The following is a 19,466-nucleotide window of genomic DNA, read 5'->3' on the forward strand; positions in this document are numbered from 1 at the left end:
CTTGACAGGTCGCTTCTGTAGCGTACGTAAAACATCGAACAGTTAGAACTGGCAAACACGCTCATCCCTGCCGTTCCGTGCACCATTTCAGCGATGTTTCGGTCGCTAATCACAAAAAGATTTATATCAGGCCCTCCCGGCCTTTCTACTGCACAGGCGTCGCTACCTAAAAGGCCGCTGAGGAAGATCCGCCCAGGAAAGGCCCGTCCAGCCATCTACCACCAGTTCAATGTTCAAATAGAACTGAGTGATGGGAGTGTGATAACACGCAAGTCGCAGTATCCAAAGGCAGAAATCCGTCTCATCCAGGATCAGAGAAACTGCATCCTTTGGAACGAAAGCAGAACTGACCTGGTGGTTGTGGATGCCAACACCGGCGGCCGGATGGACAAGTTCAAACAGAAGTACGGCTCCGCATACAGCATGAAGACCGCAGACCCACAAGCGGCCACTGAGGCGTCTGCCGAACACCAGGCAGATGCAAAGGCAGCCAGTGAGGAGGACGACAGCGCCTTCGGCATGGACGACTACCTGGACTTGTTAAGCGCCAACGCTGTAGCAGTGCAGAGCGGCGGAAAGTTGGCCGGTAAGCAGAAGAAGAGCAAGAAATAAACCGAGAGACGGTCCTAACCGGTGCCATGTTGCAGACATAACCTGACTAGCATGCCTGTATATAGCGTAACGACTAAAATGACGTACTATGGCGAGTTCGCGCAGACATGCAAAAGTCTCCGCAACAGCTCGCTGAACCCGCCCGTAGTGTTGAAAATTTCAGGGCCACTGCAGGGATTCGTTGCAAATACAGAACCGCAGTAACTCACCATGGGTAGCGTGTTCTTGCCCCACCTGCACAGCGGCTGGCATGTAGACCAAGCTATCGTAACCGAGGAGGAGCGTCTCGTGGTTATCCGTTTTGGGTCCGACTCCGACCGCAGTTGCATGCTGATGGACGAGATCCTGTACTCCATCGCCGAAAAGGTGGTCAATTTCGCCGCTATCTACGTATGTGACACAACCGAAGTGCCTGACTTCAATGAGATGTATGAACTGCAAGATCCGATGACCGTCATGTTCTTCTACAAGAACAAGCACATGCGATGCGACTTCGGCACGGGGAACAACAACAAGATGAACTTCGTCGTTGACAACAAGCAGGAGATGATAGACATCATAGAGACGGTCTTCCGCGGCGCCAGGAGAAACAAGGGGCTGGTGGTGTCGCCGTATGACTACAACTACAAGCGGATACAATAGAACATTTTTTGCAGCTAGTGTTGTCCCACGATAGAAAGTTTATACGCAACCCGGCACAGGCGCCGGGTTGCTTGGCTCCACAGCTGGCGATGGAGCCTTGGGTAGGGCCCTGCTGGCCATTATTCCTCTGACTCGACCTTACGCCTATAGATGGTGTCTGGGCTGTTCTGGCGGTGATAGTGAAAATTTTTTGGCTTTACGCTCCACCGGGTTCAGGGCTAGGCAGCAGGATAAGTACATAGGTCTTTTTGCTTCAGGCATTATATAACCTCAAGCGAGCTTTTCAGACCTTTTAGGCCAATATATCTCCAAAGTGTGGGCATCTGGACTATTAAGCAGGAGGTTCTATTCAAGCGTCATCAAGAAATCTGTCAGAATAAGAACCATGGCCTCAGAGGATGTGCAACTGGCCAGGAAGGCTGTTGAGTTTAACAGGGAGAACCTAGAGAGTGTGCTCAAGCGGCGCTTTTTCTTCGCGCCGGCTTTTGAATTGTACGGTGGTGTATCCGGGCTGTATGACTACGGTCCTCCGGGCTGTGCCTTCCAGGCCAACATCGTCGATGTCTGGCGGAAGCACTTCATCCTGGAGGAGGATATGCTGGAGGTGGACTGCACGATGCTTACCCCCTACGAGGTCTTGAAGACATCTGGCCATGTGGACAAATTCTCTGACTGGATGTGCCAGGACCCCAAGTCTGGTGAGATCTTCCGTGCGGACCACCTTGTTGAGGAGGTTCTTGAAGCACGCTTGAAGGGCGACAAGGCTGCGCGTGGGATTTCTGCGGCTCCCGAGGAGGAAGATGCTGACAAGAAGAAGCGTAAGAAGAAGGTGAAGCAGATCAAGGCCGAAAAACTCGACGACAGCGTTATCCAGGAGTACGAGTCTGTTCTGGCTAAGATCGACGGCTACTCCGGGGAGGAGCTTGGTGAGCTGATGGTGAAATTCAACATCGGTAACCCGGTTACTGGTGAGACTCTCGAGCCACCAAAAGCATTCAACCTGATGTTTGAGACTGCCATCGGTCCATCTGGGCAATTGAAAGGCTATCTAAGACCAGAGACCGCCCAAGGTCAGTTTTTGAACTTTAACAAGTTATTGGAATTCAACAACGGTAAGACGCCTTTTGCCTCTGCTTCCATCGGCAAGTCATTCAGAAACGAGATTTCGCCCCGTTCTGGTTTGTTGAGAGTGCGCGAGTTCCTGATGGCCGAAATTGAACACTTTGTTGACCCTGAGAACAAAAACCACCCTAGATTTGATGAGGTGAAGAACCTAAAACTAAAATTTTTGCCTAAAGGGGTTCAGGAAGCTGGACGTACTGAGCCGATAGAATCAACTGTCGCGGACGCAGTTGCCTCCGGAATGATTGACAATCAGACCTTAGGCTATTTTATCGCCCGTATTTACCAGTTCTTGACAAAGATTGGTGTCGACGAAGAAAAGTTGAGATTCAGACAGCACATGAGCAACGAGATGGCTCACTACGCGACGGACTGCTGGGATGCGGAATTGAAGACCTCTTATGGCTGGATTGAATGCGTTGGGTGTGCGGATAGGTCGGCATACGATCTTACTGTCCACGCTAACAAGACGAAGACCGCCTTGGTTGTGAGGGAGAAGCTAGATGTACCTAGACAGGTCACACAATGGGAGATTGAGCTCACGAAGAAGCTCTTCGGACCTAAGTTTAGGAAGGATGCACCAAAGGTGGAGAACTATCTACTGAACTTGTCGCAGGATGAGTTGGCTAGCAAGGCTGAGCAGCTCTCTTCCGATGGAAAGATCGTCTTCCAGGTGGAAGGTATTGAAGGCGATATCGAGTTGGATTCGAAGTTCATCTCTATTGAGCACAAGACAAAGACCGAGCACGTGAGAGAGTACGTTCCAAATGTCATCGAGCCATCGTTTGGTATTGGCCGTATCATATACGCCATTTTTGAGCATTCCTTCTGGAGCAGACCGGAGGATGCCGCAAGGTCTGTGCTATCTTTCCCACCTTTGGTTGCGCCAACTAAGGTTTTGCTCGTCCCGCTATCCAACAACGCCGACTTGGCAGAGGTTGTTACTGAGGTGTCTCGGGTGCTAAGGAAGGAGCAAATTCCATTTAAGGTTGATGACTCTGGTGTGTCCATTGGTAAGAGATACGCTCGGAATGACGAGCTTGGAACGCCGTTTGGCATCACCATTGACTTCGAATCCATTAAGGATGGCTCCGTCACATTGAGAGAGAGAGACAGCACCAGACAGGTCAGAGGCTCTGTCACCGATATCATCAGGGCGATCCGCGACATTACCTACAATGGTGTGACGTGGGAGGAAGGTACTAAGTCATTAACGCCATTTGTGTCGCAATCTGAATAAGCTGCTATTATGTATCATGTACTTTTAATATATCCTATACAGATCAGATGTCATTATTCAACATCTGTTTCAATCTGCTTTTCTGAACTTCGTCAGTCGAAACAGCTGTAGAGGTGAAGCGATAGTAGGCTTTAGAAAGTGCCCAGGAAAATTTTGATAGCGCATCACACTGCACATACTAAGCATCGTGATAAAGTGCACAGTGGAAACATACGTCGCCCGATGTCCTCCACACCAGTGAAAGATGCTGCGAAGCAGCTCGTGAAGACTTTAGAGAAGTTTCCAGCGGAAAGAATAAAACATATGCAGTGCTTTCGCGATGTTCAGCTCTCGAGGTTTAGGAGGATAGCAGGCCTGGAGTCAGCACCAAAAGACACCAAGAAGCCTTCCATCAGCGACATTAAGGATATACTAAACAGAACATCGGGCCCTCTCGGGTTGCGTAAAGATTTGTTGAAGAAAATGGCGAATGCGATGCCGCAGGAGCATTTCACGCCGACGTCCATTGAGCAACAGCGCCTGGCGCTTGAGCGGATTCTTTCAAACCGCTACAAGACCCACTACGAGGTCGGTGACAAACTCTACAAGCCGGCTGGTAAGCCGCAGTACTATGAGAGGCTCCTTGCGGAAGTTCAAGGACGCAGCAAAGAGTCGTTGCTCACAGCTATGAGAACAGTCCTCTTTGGAAAATGACATCGAGGCACGTGCGACTTAAGGAGTCTTGTAAATACTATCATTATGTAGTTACCTAAATGATCTGTCGGGTTCCCACCCACTTGTAAGAACCCATATCCCCACGGCCCTATCTACTTCGCATACCCTATGATGGTTGTTTGATTTTTGATCACATAATTTGTACCCAGTTTGTTCTTGACCGCCGTAGCGCTCTGTACATCGGCGTAGTCTACAAACGCCAGTTGCCGGACCTGGACTAGTCTTACCTGGAGCAACTTATCGTTTGCAAATATATCCACCAGCTCTTGCTCGGTAATGTCTGTTGGCAGGTCCTGTACGAGCAATACTTTGTTTGGCGGGTTGTTTGCGACATCGACTACCCGCTTCTTAGGATCAGCAACCGCAGCGGATGAGGGAGTCCGCTCACGCACGGTCTTGTTTTCAGCGCTTGGCTTGCTTTTCTCCTTTATGCGTTGTACTACTTCTGTGATGTGCTCGGCATCCAGGCCCCTTTTCCTTAGCCTGCTTCGTAACCTGCGCAGGCGGCGGTTGCTACGAACACGCAACTTGGCTTCTGGATCAGCAAGCTGCGCTCGGTGTTTGCGCAGCCGTTGGCATGCTCGCGGATCCTCGCGTTCAATATACCAGAATGCATCATGCTTCGCTGGCTCTATATTGACCTGGTGGCCATATATGAAAAGGCGGTCCTTGAAGTTTTGTAGAAACTCGTCTGCCTGAGATGGCGTAGCGAACCCAAGGAAGCATTTATTGCGGCATTTACGAGGCCTGGAAACACTAACTACCCCGTACTTCTCATCTAGCAGTGGAAGGGGCACGTCTGCGGAAGGAAGCGGCTCTGGCAACGTTTTCTCCGCCGATAGAGCATATGGGTTATCCTTGTTGATGGACTTCAACAGTTGTCGAGCATATTCTATCCTGGAGGCATTTGACGCTGGCAAATTTGACAGGTAGACACTGGATGGCGGCGTTAGTATCGAATCGACAGCAGTATAGCGACCAGCATTCACATACGATTGACGCATGATATTACTTTCTGCGCACTTAACTTCGCATCTGGGCAGATGATGTCGAGGCGAAAAAAAATATAAATCACGCTAACATTTGATTAAAATAGAACAACTACAATATAAAAAAACTATACAAATGACAAGTTCTTGAAAACAAGAATCTTTTTATTGTCAGTTACTCTATTTCTTACCAGCCTTTTGGGCGGCCTTGGTGACCTTACCAGCCTTGTCGGACTTGACAACAGACTTGATGACACCGACAGCAACGGTCTGTCTCATGTCTCTGACAGCGAATCTACCCAATGGTGGGTAGTCGGTGAAAGCCTCAACACACATTGGCTTGGATGGGACAAACTTGACCATGGCAGCGTCACCGGCCTTTAGGAACTTTGGAGAGTCTTCCAACTTCTTACCGGTTCTTCTGTCGTTCTTCTCCAACAACTCGTCGAACTTACAAGCAATGTGGGCAGTGTGACAGTCCAAGACTGGAGAGTAACCGGCAGAGATTTGACCTGGGTGGTTCAAGACAATGACGGTAGCGTTGAAGGACTCAGCAGCCTTTGGTGGGTCGTTCTTGGAGTCACCGCAAACGTTACCTCTTCTGATCTCCTTGACGGAGACGTTCTTGACGTTGAAACCAACGTTGTCACCTGGGACACCCTCCTCCAATTGCTCGTGGTGCATCTCGACGGACTTGACTTCAGTGGTGACACCGGATGGGGCGAAGGTAACAACCATACCTGGCTTGATGACACCGGTCTCGACTCTGCCGACTGGAACCGTACCAATACCACCGATCTTGTAGACATCCTGCAATGGCAATCTCAATGCCTTGTCAGTTGGTCTGACAGGTGGCTCAATGGCGTCAATGGCCTCCAACAAGGTCTTACCCTTGACGGCACCAGCCTTGGTCTCCTTCTCCCAGCCCTTGTACCATGGGGCGTTGGTGGTGGCCTCAATCATGTTGTCACCGTTCCAGCCGGAGATTGGAACGAATGGAACAGTCTTAGGGTTGTAACCGACCTTCTTGATGAAGTTGGAGGTCTCCTTGACAATCTCCTGGTATCTGGACTCGTCCCACTTGACGGAGTCCATCTTGTTGATGGCAACGATCAACTGCTTGACACCCAAGGTGTAAGCCAACAAAGCGTGCTCTCTGGTCTGACCGTCCTTGGAGATACCAGCCTCGAACTCACCGACACCACCAGCAATGATCAAGATGGCACAGTCAGCTTGAGAAGTACCGGTAATCATGTTCTTGATGAAGTCTCTGTGGCCTGGGGCGTCAATGACAGTGACGTGGTACTTTGGAGTCTCGAACTTCCACAACGCAATGTCGATGGTGATACCTCTCTCTCTCTCAGCCTTCAATTTGTCCAAAACCCAGGCGTACTTGAAAGAACCCTTACCCAACTCGGCAGCCTCCTTCTCGAACTTCTCGATGGTTCTCTTGTCAATACCACCACACTTGTAGATCAAGTGACCGGTGGTAGTAGACTTACCAGAGTCGACGTGACCGATGACGACAACGTTAACGTGAGTCTTTTCCTTACCCATTTTTGTTTATGTTCGGATGTGATGTGAGAACTGTATCCTAGCAAGATTTTAAAAGGAAGTATATGAAAGAAGAACCTCAGTGGCAAATCCTAACCTTTTATATTTCTCTACAGGGGCGCGCCGTGGGGAGAATTCAACGCGTCTGTGAGGGGAGCGTTTCCCTGCTCGCAGGTCTGCAGCGAGGAGCCGTAATTTTTGCTTCGCGCCGTGCGGCCATCAAAATGTATGGATGCAAATGATTATACATGGGGATGTATGGGCTAAATGTACGGGCGACAGTCACATCATGCCCCTGAGCTGCGCACGTCAAGACTGTCAAGGAGGGTATTCTGGGCCTCCATGTCGCTGGCCGGGTGACCCGGCGGGGACGAGGCAAGCTTGATGGCCTGGCGGGGTTCGGCGGCCCGTGCGAAGAAGGCACGAGTGCGGGCCGCCCAACCCGTGGGCGCCGGGGCCCAGCGCGGGCGGTCTGCGGGGAAGTCGGGGCGGAAGCGGCGACGCAGGGGCGCGGCGCAGCAGCGGCGCGCGAGCTCGACGGCGGCAAAAACCAGCAGGATGGCGGCGAAGATGCCGAGCACGCTGCGGTCGCCTGCGGCGCGCGCGGCGGCGCAGGCGTGCACGCTGCGAACCTCGAAGAGGTAGGAGCAGTTGTGCAGCACACCCAGCAGGCTGACCTGCGCGATGGTGTGTATGTCGCGGTCGCACACGAAGTAGAGCAGCGACGACTTGCGGTCCACGCGGTTCGGGCACAGGTCGCCGCCCTCGTACGTGAGTGTGAGCTTCTTGCCGGTGTAGCGCGGCGTGGTGGCGACGCGGCCGATGGACACGCGGCGGCCGGTGTCGGAGTAGTAGGCGGCGGGGCCGTCGCCAAGCGGCGACGTGCACACGCCGAGCGTGAAGTTGGCGCCGTACTGCCATCCGCGCACGAGCCAGTTGGGCGGCGTGCCTGAGACGTTGCTGGCGAGCGGCGAGAGGTCGATGTAGCTGCCAGTCGAGCGGTTGCGCACGGCGCAGAACGGTGGCTCGTCCTCGGCGGCGCGGGCAAGTAGCACGAGTAGCGCCAGCGCGAGCAGGCGCGCGAGAGGCCTCTGCAGCTGGGTTGGCATTGGTGGGTGTGGCGGCCGGCTGCGGGGGCGCCGCGAGATTCCCTCTTGTAGTCAGCGCGTTGGTGCACGGGTGGACTAGCCGCCCGTGGCCGGCGCTGCCGCCGCGCGCGCGCTTGGCTCCGGCGCCGCAGTCCGTTGTCCGTTTGCGTGGGGGCGCTCCGCGGCCTACTTACTTGTTGTGGATGTTCCTGCATCAACCGTATTGGTCCATTGTTAGCGGACGAACGAAATATCAAAACAGCAGTTCCCGACGATGACACAAAAAACGACCCGATTACCATGCCAAGGTACTGTGGGACGTTGACGGGCTACAAGAAGTGATATAGGACATGTGTTAGTTTCTGTCCTTTTACAGACCTCCTCTCTTCCTCACTGTGACAACTCACTACGCCTATCACTGACACCAAGCTAGCATAAATATACGCCACGGTACTCAGACACTAGACGGACAGTACATACGCCCGAGAGGTTCTATATTGCTAAAACAGACGATATAACAGAAACATTCCCTATAACACCAATTGGCATCGACACCAGCGAATTCTGCGACTCATGATCGACCTAGACACTCGCGGGGCGCCGGAAGCGGCCAGCCCGCTTGACTACGATGGATACGAGACCTTCTGCAACGAGCAGTGCGCGTCGCAGCGCACCGGTAACTTCATCCCGACAATGGTGCTCGAACGCCGCGAGGAGCTCCGCCAGCAGCAGCTCAGCATTCTCAAGTTCGACGACGCAGACTTCAACACTCACGAGGACCAGGAGTTCGCGGAGTTGATGAAGGAAAACGACGACTTGATGTGCCGGATTGAGCAGTTGGCGCACTCCACGCAGGAGCACATCTCCAAGGCGGACCGCGTGTTGCGCTCCACGGAGCCGGGCTTCTTCTCCAAGATGTTTCCGAAGCTCAGCGCCAACAGCGCGCGCTACTTCCCGGGCATGTCCGGCTTGCCTGAGTCCGCCACTGGGCTTACCAGCAGCGCAGGCGCGCCCACCGGTCTCGCCGACAGCGGCTCTGCGTTTGTCGCCGGCCAGCTCCAGCCCGCCAACCGCCGTCGCCGTTTCTTGAAGCGGCTCACGTCGTGGCTCCGCGGCTCGCAGCTTGGCGGCGACTTCCCCATCCGCTCCTACTCCTCGCGCCACGCGCCGTCGTCGCGCAAGTCCTGGAAGTGGCCATCCGGCGGCTCGTCGCTCGCGCGCGCCGACGACCTCCGTCTCGGCCGCAACCTCATTTCCTCCCCGTACGACGACCACCTCAAGCTCTGCACCCCCATTATCATGAAAAGTCACAGCTACCGCCGCTCCCATTCGATGGGAACCCTACAGTCTAAACACTTCTATGACAAGGTCCGCCGCGGCATGCTGTTCTACAACAGCCGCAAAAAGGCGCGCCCCTCCAGGCCCAGTGATCTGCAAGAGAAGGATACCAGGAAATCAGGCGAAGACTACGGCAGCGCCTCCAGTTACAAAGCGTACGGAAACTTGATAACAACATGACTGTTTTGAGCGTACCCGCTCTGACCCCCTGGCCCTATGTAGATACAGTTAATAAAACCGTGACATATAGCCGCCCTGTCGCCGCGGTCCGCCTTAGCACCGCGTCCGACCTTGCCCCCTCGCCCGCCGGCGACCCTGCCCCCTCGCCCGACGGCGCCCTAACGCGACTCTGCATTCCCGCGCTGTGCCCCTGCGGGTGGCAGCTGCCGGAACCAGTCCCTTTTGCGGCAAACATATGTTTGTTTGATATTCCGAACCGCGGTCGCCCCGTGTTACAGCCATGTGAGACATGGCGTGGCACCTGCAGTGCACACCCGTACCGTTCTGCACGCCTCGAGTCACGTGAGACTTACATAAGCTTGATTCTCTGCGATCTTGCTGTGTTTGGGCTCGATTATGTCGTGCTTCACGGCAAAGACTCGCAGAGAAACCGCCGCAGCGGCGTGGGAATTTAGATCGGTGTCCGTTATGAACGCAAACTATTCCAAAGGCGTGTCCTGGCAAAAGTACTGCCACCCGAGCCTACCGTGTGCAACAAGCCGCGATTTCTTTTCTTAGTGACAGATTTACTTAAAAACGGCACCGCGAGCAGTAGTGCAGAACGGCGCAGCGGTATTGAACACAACAGACAGCAGTCAGGGGCCGCACGGAGGTATATAGCAAGCGTCCAGAGCCAGAGGCCAGAAACACGTCAGTGACGCTATGGGTAAACGAATTGGTGCGAGACCTCTGTGGGAGCCCCGGTACTCGTACAGCTACGAGGAAGGGCTCGCGCAGGTGGGTCGGGCTGGCAAGATAGTGCGAGTGGTCAATAAGGGCAGCCTCGGGCTGCTGCACATGATGGGGAAGAGGGAATGCGTGGAATGCCCGAAGAAGGCCGACCCGTGCCCGGAGTGCCCGGCGGGGCAGCAGTGCCAGCAGCTGTCGATGTCGTGCACGCGATGTTCGGAAAACCGGTGCGTGCCCATCGACGCACTGGACGACGGCGGCGCGGACAGCGCTGTCAGTGCGGACAGCAAGTCGGGCAAAGTGGCCGTGGGGGCGATCATCGGCGGCGTGGTGGGCGGCCTGCTGCTGCTGGTTGGGCTGGGACTGCTGACGTACTACCACAAGTACTGGCGCAAGCGCAAGCAGCGATATGCAGACACGGTGGGCAGCGACCCCCCGGACGACGAGAAGGCGATGTACAAGGCCGCGGACAGTGCTGGCGGGAATGGCACTCCCAAGGGCGATATGGCGGCCGCCTACCAGCCTCGCAACCGCAGCAGTGCGGCGACGATGGCCACGCGCGCGTCCAATGTGCTGCCGGTGGCTTACATCCCGGGTGTCACAGCCGTGGGCAAGAAATTCCGCAACAGGCACCTGTTCAATAACGGCGACACGCGCTCGCACATCACGTTGGGCTCGTCCATCCTGGGCGGTGACGACGACGACTTCGACGACGACTCCGAGATCGGCAGTCAGGCGGGGGACCGCTCCAGTGTGGGCGTCCAGCACGCTGGCAACCTCACAACGGCCATCCGGGCAAAGCCTAAACTGGTCCAGATTAACGAGGAGGACGAGACCGAGGACACAGAGAGCCTGCCGCCAGCCGGCAGCTCCTCGACGACCGGCGCACTCCCGCGCAAGGCCGCCGTTACCGTGGAAGCGGCACCGGAGGCTGCCAAGGCGGTCTCCGCCGCGCTGTCTCAGGATCCGTTCCATATGGACGGCGAGGACGACAACCATGATAAAGACAAAGACGAGGGCACCGACAGCAACGACGAGCCGGACGATGACGATGACGAAGGTTCATTCATCCTTGACGTTGAGGTCGCCGAGCCAATTAGGAAAAACTCACTACGTCGGTAAGTATCTAGTTTAGAACGCATACAGTAGTTACCGCTAGCATGCTGCCTGTCGCGGCCGGCGCACGGGCTGAGCGAGCCATGCTTGCTCCGAGCCCGTGATCAGCATGAATCTTACGGTGGGGATTAGACTTTCTGTTACCCGGGGTTACAAACGTACCTCAGTTACCCGGTTATAGTTTCTCGGTTACACCCAACTGGTACCGCCGTTCATGCCCAACCAAAGTTTCTGAGGTGTCCTACGCATCCTTTCTTTCTTCGTCGAGCCTTAGGAGCGCGCCTCGATTTGTCAACTGCAAGCGATATAAATACGGAGCAGGTACCGATGGGAGGCTCGCACCCGTAGGAGTAGAACAAGCCAGCTTAAACGGACGAACAGAGGCACCCAAGTACCTCATAGCATCCAGATATCTTTGACGGACCAGTCTGCAGCTGAACGATAAATAGTTGATCACATGACGCAATTCTCCGACGTTGACCGTTTAGCGGTCTCGACCATCAGACTGCTCTCCGTGGACCAGGTGTCCAAGGCCAACTCCGGCCACCCCGGTGCGCCATTGGGGCTTGCGCCTGCGGCGCACGTGGTGTGGAAGCAGATGCGCCTCAACCCCAAGAGCCCAAAGTGGATCAACAGGGACCGTTTTGTTCTTTCGAACGGTCACGCTTGTGCGCTTCTCTACTCGTTGCTACACCTATTCGGCTACGACTTGTCGATCGAGGACTTGAAGCAGTTCCGGCAGGTCGGGTCCAAGACCCCTGGGCACCCTGAGTACGAGCTTCCCGGCGTGGAGGTGACCACCGGCCCTCTAGGCCAGGGTATCTCCAACGCCGTTGGCTTGGCGATCGCGCAGGCGAACTTGGCTGCCACTTACAACAAGCCGGGTTACGAGTTGTCGGACAACTATACGTACGTGTTCTTGGGCGACGGCTGTTTACAGGAGGGTGTGTCCTCCGAGGCTTCCTCGCTTGCAGGCCATCTAAAGTTGGGCAATTTGATTGCGTTCTATGACGACAACAAGATCACCATCGATGGCCACACTGAGGTGTCCTTCGACGAGGATGTCTTGAAGAGATACGAAGCATACGGGTGGGAGGTGTTGAACGTTGCCAACGGTGACGAGAACCTAGAAGACATTGCCAGTGCCTTGGAGCAGGCCAAGAAGAACAAGGACAAGCCAACTTTGATCAAGTTGACGACCACTATTGGGTTTGGCTCCTTGAATGCGGGCTCCCACACTGTGCACGGCGCGCCATTGAAGGCGGATGATGTCAAACAGTTGAAGACGAAGTTGGGCTTTAACCCAGATGAGTCCTTCATTGTGCCTCAGGAGGTTTATGACCTCTACCACAACAGCACTATCCAGCCAGGTGCCGAGTCCGAAAAGGAGTGGAACGCTCTACTCGAGAAGTATGCGGGTGAGTACCCTAAGGAGGCAGCAGAGCTAAAGAGAAGATTGGCTGGTAAGCTACCAGAAAACTGGGAATCAAAGTTGCCAGTTTACAAGCCAACTGACTCCGCCGTCGCCTCGAGAAAGTTGTCTGAAATCGTTCTCCAGTCTATCTTCGAGGATGTACCTGAGTTGATTGGTGGTTCCGCGGACTTGACTCCATCGAACTTGACGAGAACGACCAACGCTGTGGACTTCCAACCACCACAGTCTGGATTGGGTGATTACTCAGGCAGATACATCAGATTCGGTGTCCGTGAACACGGTATGGGTGCTATAATTAACGGTCTATCGGCCTACGGCGCCAACTACAAGGTCTTTGGTGCTACGTTCCTCAACTTTGTCTCATACGCTGCTGGCGCCGTCCGTTTGGCAGCCTTGTCAGGCCACCCAGTTATCTGGATTGCTACACACGATTCTATTGGTTTGGGCGAGGACGGTCCTACGCACCAGCCGATTGAGACGTTGGCTCACCTAAGAGCTATTCCTAACATGATGGTATGGAGACCAGCTGACGGGAATGAAGTATCTGCCGCATACAAGGTGGCACTTGAGTCCCAGGACACTCCTTCTGTGATCGCTCTATCGAGACAGAACCTACCTCAGTTGGATGGTTCCTCGATCGAAAAGGCATCCAAGGGTGGCTACATTTTGCAAGACGTTGAGAACCCTGATATTGCCATTGTATCCACTGGTTCCGAGGTTGGAATTGCTGTCGAGGCTGCCAAGCTGCTTGCCGAGAAGAACATGAAGGTCAGAATTGTTTCTTTGCCAGACTTCCACACATTCAGCCGTCAGCCTAAGGAATACCAGCTATCTGTGTTACCAGACCGTGTGCCTATCTTGTCTGTTGAGGTCTTGTCCACATCTGGCTGGTCGGAATACGCTCATCAGTCTTTTGGCTTGAATAGATTCGGTGCTTCGGGGAAAGGCCCAGAGGTTTACAAATTTTTCGAATTCACTCCAGAAGGCATTGCTTCCAGAGCAGAGAAGACTGTAGCCTTCTACAAGGGTAAGGAAGTTTTGTCTCCATTGAACAAAGCTTTCTAAATTCAGCGTACTCAGCTGGCTAACGCCTCCTACATAATAAGTACTGAATATATTCGTACATGAACGATAATTTCATAAGAATGTTTTAACACCAGTAGTATCCAGTTCCCTTCTACCTTCATCATTTATTACATAAATGATGACTATTATTTGTTGGAGCTCCAACACCAGATGAACTGCAATCAATTTACCAGTACGGCTTCTTTATATTGCAGCACATGTGCGACTGACCGGTAATACAAATTCGCCAAGAAAATATCTGGTATACGTGACTGGCTCCTGAGCTGGCGAACTCCATTCAACACAAGAAATTGTGAGAAAGATATAGAAAGCTGCCACCATGCCAGATCAAATTGCAGTTGCTTTTGTGTGTCTAGGGAACATCTGTCGCTCCCCTATGGCTGAGGCTATTTTTAAGCACACAGTTAAGAAGGCTGGCTTAGAACATAGGTTCTCGAACATTGACTCGTTTGGAACAGCTGCCTACCATGTGGGGAGCACTCCGGATAGCCGTACTGTCTCCATATGCCGCAAGCATGGCGTGCACATAGATCATCGTGGCCAACAAATAAAGACGAAGCACTTCGCAGAATTCGACTATGTCATTTGCATGGATGAGTCCAATAGGCGCAACCTAGAGCGAATGAAGCCTCAGGACAGCAAGGCGCAGGTGCATATGTTTGGCCACTGGAACACGGGCGGCAAATTTGATACTATTGTCGAGGACCCCTACTACGGCGGCACGGAGGGGTTTGAATATAATTATCAGCAAGTGTGCTATTTTAGCGAGCAGTTTTTGAAGAGAGAGCTATAATTAGCAATACATTCAGCACAGCATTACTGCGCGTATAATCGTGGTTAATAAGGTGTTGTTATATATTACAGATAGATATATACTATATGTGGTTATGGATCTATTAAAGTGCCAAGACCGACAATCTACAGCCTTTCAAATTCCTCACTGCGGAACACAAAATCCGGACCGCAGCGTCTGGCTAACCAGCTCTTTTGGTAGTCAAAATATCTCCAAGAAACCTCTTCTTTTTGATCCATTCCAGGGGGCAGCTTTTCAACTTCTTTGTAAAACCAGCACCGATTGACTCTATTAAATATCCACCCACGGATGATTAGTTCCCTGGCAGCTAGGAATTGGTCGTACGTTCCCTGATAATGATAAAAGATAAAAAACAGGGTATCCAAATCGAACTTGGTCATTATCTGAACCATAGAAGTTTTTCCATAGATATCTTTAGTGGACGTATTATCGTTATTCCAGCCAGCAGCCACGAACCTGATCGGTTCACTAGGGAAGAAAATGGAGGTGGGATGCGGTAAAGAGAGCGGGTGTTGATAGAGATGTGGTGTGTCAGCGTCAAGCGAATCTGGGCAGTTAAGTAATGAGGATTCCAGCTGTTTCAACATTCTTTCAGACATAGTGCTGTACGGTTGGATCAATGGCCTCTTGGCCTGTAACCAATATGGAAGTTCATCTTTAAAAAGAGGATTCTGAAAGGCCAATTTAGTCAAATCGTGTTCTATAATCTCCTCGATTTCTTTGCTAAAATCCTTCGGTGGAGGTAAGTCAAGAGGTAGTGGAGATGAATCTTTCTTTTGTTTAGCTGACGAATCCGGACTCGCTGACGAAGCCTGAGATCCTGGTGCGCTGGGCGCAGTCGCCGTGCCGGTAGTAGATACAACAGATTTCGTCCCGATATTGATCGGGGCTGGCGAAGTCGCCTTTTTTTTTGGAGAGCGTTCAAGCTTTGTCTTCGGCTTTACAGGCGTTGGTTGGTCCTTCCCTTCTTCCGACTGAAGCTCACATCCCATATCCTCATATATCGTCTCGTACTCTATGAAGTCCGGGTCATCGTTGTTATCCACATAGTATCTGATATCATCCTGGTACTCCTCCACTGTATCCGGCTCTAACTCGTTATTTTGAAGCATTCTAAGAATATTTTCGAGATTCGAGATGTGAAACTGATGCCTTTCCACCTTTTCTGCAAGTTCCTGAGCCTCATAGGATTCCAGCTGCTTCTGAAGCTCTTCCAAGCATTCTTCTACAAATATAAACTGGTCTCTTTTCTTCAGTTCGCGCGGATCCTTAATCAGGTCCGGATTGCTCAACGCCTCGGTGGAGAACTTCTTAGTCTTCATGATCTTTTCCACGGACTTGAAGCGTTCCATGCCATTTTCAATTAGTCGCCGGTTCTCCATCAGCAGGGCGTTCTTCTCCTTCACATCGTCCTTGCTCAACCACGACTTGATTTGCTCCCTATGTTTCTGTAGCTTCTTAATCTCGCGTTTCAAGTCCGACTCCAGCTTCTCCCTATACGACTGATTGTCCGATTCAGTCGCCTGAAACTTCTCATAGATCAGATCAAACTCCACCAGACCTTCTTTAACCTTTTTTAACACTTTGTCTACTTCTTGCAGTAACTTTCTCTGTGACATGATCGACACTAGAAGGTTCTCAACGGGCCACAGTACCAGCGTTCTTGAAAACTCAGAAAACCTGAGTGTGTGATTCGCGTAGCTTTCAGGCCCTTATTACACAGTAGTGATCGGACCGTAGTGAAGGTACCTCTGGCCTCCTGTCGACAGCCCATGGAAACAAGTCCAGAGGTATATACTGGCTTTCAAATAGCCGGGTAACATGCTGCAAGAAATCTGGCACGTGATAGAGCTCAAGGTTTATGGTCGTAGAAACGGACTCGCCAGCTCACTGAATGATGCCAACGACAGTGTGGATGAAGTAAGGAGAGGGACGACGCGAGATAAGACAGATAGGATAGACCTATGAATTCCCCAGACAAAGAAGAAATCAGCCTGAGCAACTGGGCGTTTCTGTCGATAAACTAAACATCACGTCCCTGCTACCCTTGCACTATTGGTAGGAAAGTAGTTAAGAAGCCGCTCCTCTCAGTTAGTTCTTAAAAGATAGTATCAAAGGGCTAGAGATGCAGCTTTATCATAAGAGCCCTGCAGGGATATTCTAGTGAACCAGCATTAATAGTTGGTATCCCTTTCAAATATAACAATCACGTGCTACTCCGTATATACAAACACCTGGACATCACACTACGTCATTCATTCAAGACTTTATCATTAGCCACGTGATAGAGATATGTGCCTTTAATTAGCAGTTGTGACAACAGCTTCGCAATGCCGTTATGAAGATAAGAGCATGCATCAGCAGCGAAGGAGTTGCATAAGAGCAGAAAAGCATATATTATAAAAATACATAAGCGCAGTTATGGTATATATTTTGTAAGATAAGAAGTACCGCAAGAGATTTCGCTTACAGGTACCATTTGGATCGTATTGTATACTGGCTTAAAAAGAGACCATACGAACGATTTTTCGATCTAAGGGAGAAGTTCAAACGATATGAACAAGACCAAGCAAGAGCAAACCCAATGAGGGCCCAAATGAAGATGCTGCACCTGTGAAAGTCATAACAGGTGGGTTGGCAGGTTGAGCTGGAGGATGAGCTGGCTGAGCAGGAGGTTGAGCCGGTGCTGATGGTTTCGCTGGCTGAGCTGGCTGAGCTGGCTGAGCTGGCTGAGCTGGTGGTGCTGATGGTTTAGCCGGCTGAGCTGGCTGCGCTGGCTGCGCTGGTACTGATGGTTTAGCTGGCTGAGCTGGTGGAATGGTGTGGTTTCCGAATGAAGGTGGAGCAGATGGAGCAGATGGAGCAGGAGCAGGTGGAGCAGGAGCAGGAGGAGCAGGAGCAGGTGGAGCAGGAGCAGGAGGAGCAGGAGCAGGTGGAGCAGGAGCAGGTGGAGCAGGAGCAGGTGGAGCAGGAGCAGGTGGAGCAGGAGCAGGAGGAGCAGGAGCAGGAGGAGCAGGAGCAGGAGGAGCAGGAGCAGGAGGAGCAGTGGAGTGCGGAGGCACGGTTTCGCATGGCTCAGTTACAGTTAAGGAAATTGTGGTTGGAGGAGCAGGTGGGGCGCTGCTTTCACATGGCTCGGTCACTGTCTTAGTCTCCTCTTTTGGTGGAGCGCTGGGCTCTGGGCTGCATGGCTCGGTCTCTGTAATTGTCTTTGGTTCTGGAGCTGGAGGAGCGCTGGTGCTTGGAGGAGGTGGAGGAGGTGGAGGCGCACTGGTGCTTGGAGGAGGTGGAGGAGGTGGAGGCGCACTGGTGCTTGGAGGAGGAGGTGGAGGAGGTGGAGGCGCACTGGTGCTTGGAGGAGGAGGAGGAGGAGGTGGTGCTTCGGTAGTGCTTGGAGGCGATGGTGGTGCTTCTGTGGTGCTTGGAGGTGGTGGGACGACCGAGGTGCTCTTCTTGGGCTTTCCTATCTCAACCACTCCGACCGCTTGGCCGAGGCCAGCGTTAAACACGATATCCGCGCAGGCCTGACCGGTGAATAAGGCGGCTAATAATGCAATTCCAAATTTCATATCTATTGTTGATGGATGAGTCTAAATACGAGGGAGGCTGTACTCATTCTGTTATGGTCGACTTTATATACGTGACTGTGGATTCCTTTCTTGGCCTAGCCATTACAAGCAAGTAAGCAACCCAAACACTTGCTAAACATAACCGTCGGATCCTATGCCCGTTGCGGCCAGGTACTTACTCGTTGCGGATGCCAGTTATGCGCGTTGCGAAGGTTCGCTGCCTCCCAAAAGGCTAAAACAGATGCGTCAGCAGTAACTGCAGGACAAACAAAAGGTAGAATTTCAATGGCTCGGAGAGAGGCTCCTACTCGGAATAAGTTAATGGCCGCATTTTACGAGTACCGACTAAAATGGCTTCCGAAGCGGAGCCATATGCCCGCCATTTACCAAAATGGAAGCTGCATTCATTATACAGGATGCGTTACTCAAAACTATACACTACCCCAGTGGCTGCACGTTAGAGGACTGTGTACCCTGTCCGGTTAGGCACCTTGGACAGCCGTACGCCGCCTCCGCCGACAGAAGGCTCGTTGGATTGCCGCCGGCGGCGACCGCGCGTATTGGCAGCTGCCACAGAGCTGCCTGCATCCGGCCCAGCAGGCCATGCAGCCGGCACAGAGAGGCCTTCAACATACTCGTACGTGCCCGGCTTACCTACGTGCATCCCCGCAGCATTCGCAAACGGCGAACTCGCGTTGTTGCTCAGCGTTATGGGATAGTTGCACGCGGAATTACGCTTCTTCTGTAGATCGGATTTCAAGTTGTCTATTTGTGAAAAGGACGAGCGCCGCGAGCTCGACGGGGTCGACGCCATGGAGCCGGACGTGCCAAAAAGCTGCTGCTGACGCAGCGACGCAACAGACGAGCGCCGGGACTGCGGCGGCGTAGGCGAGAGCGGCTCCCCGTTGAGTAGGTGCCCCATGTTGCGTCGTAATCGACTGTTTTCCTCGCGCAATATGTCGATCTCGCGCAAAAGGCGCATGACGATGGCGTCCTGTTCCTTTTCCATCTGGTCTACAATCTCCTCTTGTGAAAGCCGCCGCGGGTGTGCCGCAGGGGGGGCGCTCGCCCCCCCGCAACTCGGCCGCTTTGCCTTGCCCTTTTTGCTGCCATTGGCTGCCGCCCCAACGCTCGCTGCTGCTTTGGACGGCGTCGTTGGGGCCTTAAACATCATCCCACCCTCGCGTGTGCGCGCTTCTCCAGACTCAGCGTTTGCTGCCGCTTGAGGTCCCATACAC

The 19,466-nt window shown here is 52.8% G+C and overlaps 13 protein-coding genes across 13 annotated transcripts; 8 read left to right on the top strand and 5 right to left on the bottom strand.

The window, feature by feature from the left end:
- Positions 1-93: 93 nt before the first annotated feature.
- Positions 94-612, top strand: MRPL36 (mitochondrial 54S ribosomal protein bL31m; the record flags this gene model as incomplete). The annotated part of the gene is made up of 1 exon (NM_209074.1): positions 94-612. The coding sequence occupies one exon, from the start codon at positions 94-96 to the stop codon at positions 610-612; it is 519 nt and encodes a 172-aa protein (NP_983721.1).
- A 210-nt stretch (positions 613-822) lies between these two features.
- DIB1 (U4/U6-U5 snRNP complex subunit DIB1) lies at positions 823-1,254 on the top strand (the record flags this gene model as incomplete). The annotated part of the gene is made up of 1 exon (NM_209075.1): positions 823-1,254. One exon carries the CDS (start codon positions 823-825, stop codon positions 1,252-1,254), a length of 432 nt encoding a protein of 143 aa, NP_983722.1.
- A 385-nt stretch (positions 1,255-1,639) lies between these two features.
- On the top strand, positions 1,640-3,616 carry GRS1 (glycine--tRNA ligase; the record flags this gene model as incomplete). The annotated part of the gene is made up of 1 exon (NM_209076.1): positions 1,640-3,616. The coding sequence occupies one exon, from the start codon at positions 1,640-1,642 to the stop codon at positions 3,614-3,616; it is 1,977 nt and encodes a 658-aa protein (NP_983723.1).
- A 222-nt stretch (positions 3,617-3,838) lies between these two features.
- On the top strand, positions 3,839-4,309 carry CBP6 (Cbp6p; the record flags this gene model as incomplete). The annotated part of the gene is made up of 1 exon (NM_209077.1): positions 3,839-4,309. The coding sequence occupies one exon, from the start codon at positions 3,839-3,841 to the stop codon at positions 4,307-4,309; it is 471 nt and encodes a 156-aa protein (NP_983724.1).
- A 113-nt stretch (positions 4,310-4,422) lies between these two features.
- On the bottom strand, positions 4,423-5,334 carry MUD1 (Mud1p; the record flags this gene model as incomplete). Its single annotated transcript, NM_209078.2, has 2 exons — positions 4,423-5,266; positions 5,324-5,334. 2 exons carry the CDS (start codon positions 5,332-5,334, stop codon positions 4,423-4,425), a joined length of 855 nt encoding a protein of 284 aa, NP_983725.2.
- Positions 5,335-5,499: 165 nt separating this feature from the next.
- On the bottom strand, positions 5,500-6,876 carry TEF2 (translation elongation factor EF-1 alpha; the record flags this gene model as incomplete). The annotated part of the gene is made up of 1 exon (NM_209079.1): positions 5,500-6,876. One exon carries the CDS (start codon positions 6,874-6,876, stop codon positions 5,500-5,502), a length of 1,377 nt encoding a protein of 458 aa, NP_983726.1.
- A 284-nt stretch (positions 6,877-7,160) lies between these two features.
- On the bottom strand, positions 7,161-7,982 carry MRL1 (Mrl1p; the record flags this gene model as incomplete). The annotated part of the gene is made up of 1 exon (NM_209080.1): positions 7,161-7,982. The coding sequence occupies one exon, from the start codon at positions 7,980-7,982 to the stop codon at positions 7,161-7,163; it is 822 nt and encodes a 273-aa protein (NP_983727.1).
- Positions 7,983-8,534: 552 nt separating this feature from the next.
- Positions 8,535-9,479, top strand: AGOS_ADL368W (ADL368Wp; the record flags this gene model as incomplete). The annotated part of the gene is made up of 1 exon (NM_209081.1): positions 8,535-9,479. The coding sequence occupies one exon, from the start codon at positions 8,535-8,537 to the stop codon at positions 9,477-9,479; it is 945 nt and encodes a 314-aa protein (NP_983728.1).
- A 927-nt stretch (positions 9,480-10,406) lies between these two features.
- OPY2 (Opy2p) lies at positions 10,407-11,330 on the top strand (the record flags this gene model as incomplete). The annotated part of the gene is made up of 1 exon (NM_209082.2): positions 10,407-11,330. One exon carries the CDS (start codon positions 10,407-10,409, stop codon positions 11,328-11,330), a length of 924 nt encoding a protein of 307 aa, NP_983729.2.
- Positions 11,331-11,781: 451 nt separating this feature from the next.
- On the top strand, positions 11,782-13,824 carry TKL1 (transketolase TKL1; the record flags this gene model as incomplete). Its single annotated transcript, NM_209083.1, has 1 exon — positions 11,782-13,824. One exon carries the CDS (start codon positions 11,782-11,784, stop codon positions 13,822-13,824), a length of 2,043 nt encoding a protein of 680 aa, NP_983730.1.
- A 340-nt stretch (positions 13,825-14,164) lies between these two features.
- On the top strand, positions 14,165-14,638 carry LTP1 (tyrosine protein phosphatase LTP1; the record flags this gene model as incomplete). Its single annotated transcript, NM_209084.1, has 1 exon — positions 14,165-14,638. One exon carries the CDS (start codon positions 14,165-14,167, stop codon positions 14,636-14,638), a length of 474 nt encoding a protein of 157 aa, NP_983731.1.
- Positions 14,639-14,763: 125 nt separating this feature from the next.
- NOT5 (CCR4-NOT core subunit NOT5) lies at positions 14,764-16,278 on the bottom strand (the record flags this gene model as incomplete). Its single annotated transcript, NM_209085.1, has 1 exon — positions 14,764-16,278. One exon carries the CDS (start codon positions 16,276-16,278, stop codon positions 14,764-14,766), a length of 1,515 nt encoding a protein of 504 aa, NP_983732.1.
- A 2,407-nt stretch (positions 16,279-18,685) lies between these two features.
- RTS3 (Rts3p) lies at positions 18,686-19,237 on the bottom strand (the record flags this gene model as incomplete). Its single annotated transcript, NM_209086.2, has 1 exon — positions 18,686-19,237. The coding sequence occupies one exon, from the start codon at positions 19,235-19,237 to the stop codon at positions 18,686-18,688; it is 552 nt and encodes a 183-aa protein (NP_983733.2).
- Positions 19,238-19,466: the final 229 nt, after the last annotated feature.

The sequence above is a fragment of the Eremothecium gossypii genome, chromosome IV, assembly GCF_000091025.4.
Source record: "Eremothecium gossypii ATCC 10895 chromosome IV, complete sequence".
In the NCBI taxonomy this organism is placed as follows: Eukaryota; Fungi; Ascomycota; class Saccharomycetes; order Saccharomycetales; family Saccharomycetaceae; genus Eremothecium; species Eremothecium gossypii.